Below are 10,298 nucleotides of genomic sequence, written 5' to 3'. Positions count from 1 at the left end.
GGATCACAAACTGCCACGCTGTGGTCCCAGTCAGAAAGCACTGGAGTGGCTGCCGGCCCAGCAGGCCAGGCTCCCGTGACTCTGCCCGATGGAAACGCTGCCCTCATGTGACAGTCTCCGTGTCATACCCCTTTCACTCCTTTCAGGTCCCCCTTCAGCAAACTGTCCAAAGGGAAGGAGATTATGTTGTTCATATTCTGAATCTGAAAAACAAAAGCAGAATATTCTCATTCAACCTCTTTGTTAATGGGAGGGAAGGACAGCAAAGATGCTGGAAAGAACATTTGGTAACAATTAACTCCACTTAAAACCTGGCCGGTGCAGGTATGATCACCTTATTCAGTCTTGAGTTCTTTGTAATGATTTGATCTTACAAATGAATATATAACCAATGAAAAGACTAGATCTGTACATTTTTTTGCAATAATTATCTCCTATTGCCAAGTTATGTAGTTTGAAGAAAAATACTTCAAAACAGTCAATGATAGAATCACGTTCAAAAGCCTGGAATAAACGGAAATACCCACTGCCTGCCTTGCGCCCTGCCCAGCCCACACACGCCAGGGTCTGTGCTCAGGCCGGAGAGCCCAGACTCTGCAGTGAGCTCCTCACACAGGAATCAGAAGGGGGAGCGCTGAGGGCAAATGCCGGGCAGGGAGGGTGTGTGACTGTCGGCTTGAGTATAAGGGCGTGAGAGTAGGTGTGGGGTGTGGGTGTGACAGAGGGTGAGGGCGTCTGTGACAGTGTGTGGTGGGTATGAAGGAGAAGGGTTGCTCAGGAAGGGTATAAACAGAGCAGGGGTAAGAGCCCAGGGGCCCTGTTCTCCCCAAGCAAAAGCTGAATGACTTCAATGGCCACCATGACCACTCAGCAGAGTCAGACGTGGGTCAGGGAGAGAAGCAAGGCTTCGAGCCGGAAGGACCTTCACAGATTCAGCTACAAACACAGGAAGATTCCCTGTGCAAGTGGAGAATGAGCTCAAGACCTACTTCCCTACTTCCCTGGGCTCAGATCACTCCCTTAATCAACGTACGGCTGCAGGGCCCCAGAGTCTTCAGTGCCACTCTGGGCTGCCTGCACCCAGATCACAGGCCCTAAAGGGGACAGACTAAAGAAAGGATTTTGGGACCTTGCACATTTATTCTTACAATCAAGTAAGAAAAAAATTATTTTTAGTATAATTACTTTAAATGACAAAACCATAGGCACCACTTTAAAGGCAATATGGGATCTAATTTCCATACACTATTCGGCATACTGAAATTTTAAATGTAGACAGAAATTCCCTTTAAAAATATTGATAAGGAATGTAATAATGCCAGCACTGACAACCACGTCTGCCGGGTAAATGATTCACAACTATCATCTGAGATGGGGCTGTTTTGGGTAACTTCTACTTAAGGGTTAAACAACTCAACACTCCTCCTGTCCCTGGCATTCCTCCAAGGTATGACGTAATCAGCTTGACCTTGCTAGGATTAGCCTCAGGAGCTCAACTCTGCAATACTGAAAAGCTCGGTTTAAGGTCTTACGGATGCCGAGGACCGAGGACCGGACCGAGGACCGAGGACCGGCTATGCTGGTGAATAATGTACAAGAACAAGCGCACCTGGCTGCCACTGTCACCAGGGTCGGAAGAAATGGGAGGAGTGCAGGTCTCACCACAGACCCCCACTTACTGAACGTCCCTCTGCCACACCAGCCCTGCTTCTTGCAGCTCTTAATTCCTGTAAACCCCCTCACTTGGCCCCTCGGAGTCGTCATGGAGGCTGTCTGTGCAGCACCTAGTCGCCCAGCTGTCAGGCATACACTCCACATAGCATGTCCCCCTCCACATCCCTGTGTGCCGTTCTCACATCCAGGTCTCCGTGGGCCTTGCTGCCCTGTCTCTGCTTCCTCCACTCCACCTTCACTCTTTATATTAGAGACCTGAGGTCATGTCTCAAAATAAAGACTACACTTCCTTGTTTGACACTCTCATGTTCAAATTCGGCCAGGTTTACTCTCCCCGCTCTCAGCTTCCCTGATTCCAAGCTTGTGCTCCACTTGCTGCGTCCAGCTGAAGCGTCCTCCCTCGTCCCCACTGCTCTCGCAGGCCCATCCACCTGGAGTCCCTCAAACACCACCTTCTCCATCCATTGAGCATCCCCATTCTCCACAGCAGAAAGTTACCCCTCCTTCCCCACACTCCTCTAATATCTTCCTTTTCCTACACTTCTTCAGCCACTTGGCAGCCTCTCTCCTCTGTTCATCTTGTCCATCTCACACCCAAGTTCTGGAGGGCAGCATCCCCCTGTATAACACTTTCCCTCCCCTACAGCTCTTCACATGGGGCTCGGCCCAGAGTAATGAAAAACACTAATGGAATAAAGTGATATACTAAATACTTTTCTGACCATCTAACACATGAGGGACAATCTACAGGGGCTTCTATTAACACCTTTAAAGCAGACGTCCTGCAGCAAAAACACGGGTGCTTCACTCACTCACTCATCCGGGATTATTTACTGAGTGTCTGTTTTACAGACAGCGGCAGGTGGCTACAAAGATAATGAAACACAATGCTTGCCTTCTCAGAGGATCAATAAATACACACAAACACACCAAAAATAAAAACTCTAAGACACACCTCACAGTAGCATATTTCACACTGACAGACACCTATGGTGCCTCACTGGTGAAGGGTGATGAAACGGTGGCTTTGGTTTTAAGCAGTCAATGTGGGCCTGTGAATAAGGGCAATTGTACCAGTACTGACCTGTGAGATGCTGCCCATTCATCTACATGTCACCCAAAGGCCACGTTCAGAGTCATCAGCACAGGTCTATTCAGTCCTGAACACTGCCTAGCAAGGGGCCAACACTATGCCATCTGGGATAAGGCACTTGCAAGACAAGGGCTGGCCAAACAGCCCAGAGCAGAGGAGCAGAGGTGCTTAGGGTGGCACGCTGAGTGGGAGACACCAGCACCACCCAGCTATGAGATGAGCTGGCGGAGGAAAAGATTCAGGTGCCCACACATTAAAAATCGCATTTCTAAGAATAATCCCGGTAGGTCTTTCATGAAGGGTGTGTGTGTGTGTGTGTGTGAGCATGACCGTATGCCTGAGTGAGTGGGAAAATGAGCTTCTCTGTAGCAGGGAAGAACATCAGCACAGTGTGGTTTCTCTGTTCATTTTGAGATTATCCATTATTTGATTGAAATAAGAACTGAGACACTAACAGCAGACGTGAGGGTGAGAAGAGGTAAAGCAAGCTTTGGTACCTACAGCAAAACATTCAAGTGGAGAATAGTGAACCGTCTGTGCACACCCACACACACTGGCCAGCCTGCATTCAGTCTTCATTTGTTTCAGCAGTGAGTGTGACCCTGCACGCTGGATGCTGGGGACAGGGCCCATAGTCTAGTGGCGGACGGGACACTCAACAGTACAACTTCAATGGCTGCTACAAAGGAGGCTCACGGAGCCCTGGGATAGCAGCAGAGAGGAAGCTGGAGAGGTACAGAGGAGTTAGGAGACAGGAGCAGAGGGGACCTTAGTCCTCAGGGTCCTCCCCTTTGGTTCAACAGGGGGGAAAACCCCTGTATCTAAGTGAACTACTCGGTGAAAATTCTGAGAACCATGGGGAAAACACTGGAATTTGAGAGAAGAGAAATCACGTTGCGTGGGGGACATGAGACAGAGGATGGTCTGCCTTATGAGATGGGGGTGGGGCGACCTGGGCTAAAGGAACAGGCTGGACGGTGGGCTGCGGTGCTGATGCAGGAGGCAGCAGCTGGAAAGCAGGGCTGGGGGGTCAGGTCAACCAAGGGGGCTCTGGCTTCATTTACAGCCAGTTTCTCTCTTTGGAGTTATTCAAATTACCCCAAATAGGAAACTATTACTTTTCTAATCAGAAAATAAATTATTGCAATAGAGACAGAAAAGTAGAGCAGTGGTTGCCTTGAGCTGGGGGAGTGGAATTAGTTAATTCCACTGTAAGAGGATCCAAGGACCTCAGCAGGGAGAAAACGTCCTAAAACTGCTCTAAGGTGATGGTCAAACCACTTGGTAGACTTCCTAGAAATCGACAACCTACACACTTGAAATTGGTGAGTTTTACCATCTGTAAGATGCTCCTCAATAAAGCCAGGGTTTTCTTACAAGAAATTCTTATAAGAGAAATATAAATAGAATCTCCATCATGGCTTTACTAACACAGCATTCATTCTTGCAGCCATTAGCCCATGTGCCTTCTGCGTGACCCCAACAGCACACAGGCCTCAAGACCTGGGAGAACTTCCCAGGAAAACTTCCCGGAAATGACCACTCTGGCAGCTGCTGGGCCAGGTGTGCCCCACGGCATGAAGGATGGCCAGGCTCTGAGCTGTTGCTCCTCTGCTGTGTCTGGGCAGCCTCGGGCCTACAGCTGGCCACAAGAGATGAAAACCACAGCCAAAAAAGATTACTGCACATCCCTTGTGCTCAGGCAGCTCCAGCCTCAATTTATGAGTAATGAAATTTTTATGATCTAAGGGAAGAATTAAATTATCCTGGAGTAACCCAACCAGAATCTGTTCCTTAGTGCCAAGCAAGCTCTGGGCTTTCTCTTACACTCCAACTTACTTTTAACAAATACGTGATGTAAAATGGCTTTTTGAAACAGCAAGTACAACCTGAATACAAAGATTAATACAATTATTAATCTTAAATCACTGCTATTAACTATGGACCCACAAATAGGCAATGTTTTAAAACAGCAATGTTCCCTTTCCGCCCCCCCCTCCTGTCTTTGCTCTCTTCCTGAATTCACCTGGAGATGTCTGACAAGATGAGTAAGTTGTCCAAGGTCTGTGATCTCACCAGTAGAAATGAAATGATTCAGTCAGTGGCGCAGGTGGCAGCCCGGACTATTAGATATCAAGTACAAAATCATTATGCTAATGTCACAGCTGATTAGCAAACAAAGACAGGAGATGGAGGGGAGGGAACAGAGCCAGCCAATTAGCCATGTCTTCACAGTGTCCTTCATAATAACTATGCTTGTTTTGTCTTAAAATTCCTCGCCTCTAGCTCTGTCACTTTCCCCCACTCATAGGTCACCTTGCCTGCTCTCTGGTCGCTGGTCACCAGATGCTCTGCTACTGATGCTCCCCCTACCATGCAGCCCCTTCTCTTTTACTTAGTGAGTATTGTTTGCTCAAATGATTGTGCCCAAAGGGAGTCAACCAGAAGCCTGACCCAAAACAGGATCCTCCTGCCACAGCTACTTTAGCTAGGATGTGGGTGAAATGACCTTCAAGTGCTCTGGAAGCTTCCAGTCGTCACCTGTGGAGGTGGAAGCCCAAGTCCTAGGACCCGAGTGTGGAGTAGGACGTGAGGCTCTGAGCCTGTGCTGGCCCCTTAGGCAGACACTAGCTATGTGTGCCTGTCACATGTAAACGATTTAAACTGAGCTCCTCAGCTGCACTAGCTACATCTCAAGTGTTCAACAGCCATGAGTGGCTAGTGATGACTTATACTCGATAAGGTACATATAAACCATTTCCACCAATGTAAAAAATCCTGCTGATCAGCAACACTTTTTGATAAATGGCTTTTTTTTTTTGAGACAGAGTCTCACTTTCTCACCTTCAGTAGAGTACGGTGCTGTCACAGCTCACAGCAACCTCAAACTCTTGGGCTCAAGTGATACTCTTGCCTCAGCCTCCTGAGTAGCTGGAACTATAGGTGCCTGCCACAACGCCCAGCTATTTTTAGAGATGAGGTCTTGCTCTGGCTCAGGCTGGTCTTGAACTCATGAGCTTAGGTGATCCATCTACCTTGGCCTCTCAGAGTGCTAGGATTATAGGTGTGAGCCACCACGCCCAGCAGTGAATGGCTTTTAAAAGGTTTTTAGCAGCTTTAGGGAGATGGAAGTGACATACACACAATGAGAGTGACAACATGTGGATACAGCCACGAACTATCACCAACATCCAGACTCTGAATGTGTCCCATCACCCCAGATGGGCTGCAAGCCCAGGTCCTCACCCCCACCCATCTCCTGTGCCCCATAACCACTGATCTGCCTCTGTCACCACAGAGTACTCTGCAGTTTCTAACACTGTATATGCAATATGTGGAATCACACAGTATACACTCCTTTACATGGAGCTGTCGACGCAGTTCACGGAATCATTTAGTACACACTCATTTTCATCTGGTGCCTTTCATAATTATTTTGAGACTGAGCACAATTACTTTGAGACTCACTTTTGAGCACCTTGTTGCTGCTCATGTTGTTGTATCAATACTGCATTCTCTTTTCTTTAATTTTTTATTTTTTAGAGATAGAATCCTGTTCTGATACCCAGCCTGGAGTACAAAGCCCGATCATAGCTCGCTGTAAACTGGAAGCCCTGGGTTCAAGCAACTCCTGCCTCAGCTTCTTGCCTAGTTAGGACTACAGGACTAATAGGACTAGTTAGGACTGAGGTCCTTTGTTGGGACTGCAAATTAAAAGACCATTTTTTTTAATTGCTGAAAACTATTCCATTGTATGGATACACTACAATTTGTCACCCATACAACTGTTGATAGACATTTAAGTCTTTTCCAGTTTAGGGGCTACTAAAGATATCACAAAAAAAGATGACAGGATTATTTGTGGGATGGGGACTCTTTCAAATCGTGGGCAGGGCCTCTGAGCAGAGTAGGAAGGAAGCAAAGCAGAGAGGCGGGCGCACATCGGGTAGAAGCACTCTCCCAGCAGCGGGTGCTGCTAACACCAAGGGCCTGGGACAGAAGGACGCTGACAGGTTCAAAAACAAGTTCTCTGTGGTCTTCCCAAAGGCAGCTTATCTGCAAGAATGGACACCCCAGCAGAAAATTTATGGAGAAGCAGAAGGTACTAGGTCTGCATAGGCCACCAAGCCATTTAACAGCACCCAGCCGTGTAATCTCATTTACTCCTTCCAACCACACTGAGAAGTCAGTGCTGTTATCCCCATTTTGCAGACATGGAAACAAAGAGAGGCTTAAGTCATCCTTTTTCCCAGCAGAGTTGGGCTGGGAGCTCTGAAGCTAGACCAATTCCTGTGTTTTCCCTATGAAAGAGTCTTCTGCCCTCCTGTGGGCAAATGGCTCACATCTGACATGGCGTCAGGCCAGAAGGGGGACTGAGGACTTGGTGCCACCTAGGGCTCATCAAAGGTCCTTCTAGCTCCTTTTACACAAAGCAGCCCATCAGACACACAGGAGGGAACTTAGGGAAGGAAAACGACCTCTGCTACTTTCACTTTCAGTTTAAGTAGAGAGACTTCCCCTAGGCTAGTCAGCATCCTCTTCAAGTCTTTGGTGGCATGTGTAAGTGTCTGCATGTGACACGCAGTCCCACCTGAGCACTCACAGAGGGTCCTCCTGAACAGATGCACCTGGTCCTGTCTCCTTGGCAGCAGAGCTGTTCTGATAATTCTCTGTGTTTAATTAAAAAGTAGGGGGGAAGCCCACAGTGATCTTGAGTGTTTAACACAAACTGAAAGATCAAAACCAACCAGCTGCCAAAAACACGCTGGCAACTTTCACACCAGAACAAGGAGAGAAACTGCTGACCTGGTTTCTGCTCTTAATGCTGCTTCTGTAGTTGCCTGCTCTCATCTTTCAAGTTCTAAGTGGAGAGAAAATGAGCTCTCCTTCCTTTCTCCACTAGAATGAATGATGAGCTGTGATGCATCAGGCCTACCTTATTATAACAGCACTGACACCTGCAGAAGGCCGGTTCCGACAGAGGCAGGGGGCGCCGCACAGGAGAATCTGGGGCTCCGGCAACACGTACTTCCAAAACGCATGTGATGTTAAAATATTTAGTGAAGCCATCAACCAGGAGTGAAATCACTTTTTGAAATTTTATTACCTCCAAAAATCCAAGAAAGTACTTTCTCTGGCCTCAGTTAGAGCTTGGCACCCCTAAGTCTCAATCTCCCTGAGGGTAAAAGTCAAAAACACTGGCCTGGGCTGGCTGCCCCAGCAGTCAGCGCTACCAGGAAACATACTAGAAACCAGAGTCTCAAGCTCTACCCGGTCCCTGTGGAATTATAAACTCTGGGTGTGGAGCCCAACAAGGTGGTCTCGCGAACTGCCCAGCGGATACTCATGGACTAAAGCTAGAGAACTGTAATTTGCTACTGAGGCTGACTCTGTATTTCTACTAAGTTCCAGGCACTGCTGGTCCAGAGCCCACACCTGAGGGCCACTGCTCTACAGCAGCTTCTCAAGCCTCCGTGTGCCCATTCATCACCTGGGGCCCTTATGTACCTGAACAGAAGAGGGTGGGGGCACGCAGCAGGCCCAGGGGAGTCTGAATTTCTAAGAAGGCCCAGGCAATTCCCATGTTGCTCTGTGAGTGCGAGGCCAGGGCCTCTGGGGTGCCAATGAAGCAAACTCTGTTAAGTGCTCTGTAAACTAGGACCTGGATTACACAGGCATGGATAAAGTTTGCTCACTTTTACATTTTAAGGAATTAATAGATATCACAAAATTCTCAGTGCCAGGGGAATGTACACGATGAAGCACACTTTGGATTCATTTATATAAACCCACTGATGACTGTGCTCGGAGAAGCAGGGGCCTGACTCCTAGTTGAGCCCACTGCCCAGAGGTGGTGATAGGAGGACACCTGGTCCCCGTAGCTCACAATCCCTCTCTTCAGCCTCATCCAGCAACCAGCTCTTTCCCTGGGGTCTCGAAACAGGCACAAGCCTCTCTCGCCCTAGAAACACCCCCTCCTGGCTTTCTTCTTCTCTCACCAATCCTTCCTCGGAAGAGTGAGCACTCACAGTCTACTCCCGCACTGCAGCCTGACTTCTGCCTTCACAGAAAGTCAGGAAAGAGGCCCTGGGGCCTCACAGTCACCTAAGCTGGGCTCCTGCCCCTCATAGCCTATGCCTTCACTCACACCCATACTCCAGCCTCTATATACATTATCCCTCGAATGGTGGTTTTTTTTTTTTTTAATTTGAGGTCCCCTACATCATGGCAGTCTTCCTCTTAGTAGCTAGCAACTTAGAAAACACCATGACAAAAACAAACTCCTGTGAGTTCATTAATACTTTCAAACACAAACAGCATGTCCTAGACAAGTTGTGAAGACCTTTGTTTCTAAACCTCATAGTCCTGCTGTGTGGACTCAAGGGCACTCCTAATAGCCTGCAGGCTCCTTGCCCACCTCCACCCCCAGGGCTCCAAGGCTCCAAGGCCCAAGACTGGAGTCCCTGCTCCCTGCTTCCCAGGCAGCACTTGCAGAGCCCCACGGGGCTGTCGGCGGCCTTCAGGGCCATCACTGCAAGTACTGCGCGTCTCCCACCCAGACAGGAGTTATCAGAGCTCAGTGTCCCACTCAGTGGGCACCAGAGTGTGCACAGCCCTCAGCAGGCACCTACTCTGTCCTTGCTCTGTGAACTTCCCACATCCAAGGCCTTGCTACCCTGGCTCTCCCACTAGGGTTTTCCCCATTTTCTCTGACCACTGAAAGTTGATGTACCATGGTGGTTATAAGGAGGTAGCACAGCTCACCCCTAAAAGAAACAGTGCCAATATACAATTTAAACACAGTAATTACATGGCTGTGCTACAACCAAAACACAGATCTCTGACATCAATCTTACTGTTCTTCATTGTCTTGATCAAACTAAGAATGTTGCTTTCATTTTTGGTTAGGTATTTGTGAGCATAGAAAGTAGCACAGTGTTGAAGTCTTTTGAGTCTTAAGACAAGGAATCTCGAACTATAAACGAGCCCATATTAAAACCTAAGTGGCAGAGGTGTCTAAGTGCCCAAAGTGACTGTCAGTAGGTCCATCTATGTACACTCTACCCCTGCCCGCCCCAGAGAAGCCCCAGCCCTCAAGGCCTCACTTCAAATTCCTCACTCACAGCCTATGGATTCCTAATATGCATACAAGGCATACAAGTCTAACAAGCCATGCCATCTTGTTTTTCAGTTCATAGCACCGTGGAACAAGAAACATTAGAGGTGGTGGAATGCGGTGGCTCACACCTATCAGCCCAGTACTCTGGGAGGCTGAGGCAGAAGCATCACTTGAGCTCAGGAGTTCAAGATCGGTTCTGAACAAGAGGGAGACTCCATCTCCACTAAAAGTAGAAAAAATTAGTTAGGTGTTGTGGCAGGTGCCTGTAGTCCCAGCTTCTCAGGAGGCTGAGGCAGGTGGATTGCTTGAACCCTGGAGTTTGAGGTTGCTGTGAGCTGAACTGAGGCCATGGCACTTTAGCCTGGACAACAGAGTAAGACTTTTGTCTTCAAAAAGAGAGAGAGAGAGAGA

At 48.2% G+C, this 10,298-nt stretch overlaps 1 protein-coding gene across 1 annotated transcript in view; it reads right to left on the bottom strand.

The window, feature by feature from the left end:
- ASAP2 (ArfGAP with SH3 domain, ankyrin repeat and PH domain 2) overlaps positions 1-10,298 on the bottom strand; it is a 185,598-nt gene that overhangs the window by 79,929 nt on the left and 95,371 nt on the right. The window contains exon 4 of the mRNA XM_023511806.1: positions 129-203. Coding sequence (XP_023367574.1) covers positions 129-203 — 75 coding nt within the window. The remainder of the gene's footprint in view (positions 1-128; positions 204-10,298) is intronic.

This window comes from Otolemur garnettii, unplaced genomic scaffold, assembly GCF_000181295.1.
Source record: "Otolemur garnettii isolate 467f Iridium unplaced genomic scaffold, OtoGar3 scaffold00022, whole genome shotgun sequence".
NCBI classification, from domain to species: Eukaryota; Metazoa; Chordata; class Mammalia; order Primates; family Galagidae; genus Otolemur; species Otolemur garnettii.
This window is presented reverse-complemented; position numbering and strand designations above follow the sequence as displayed.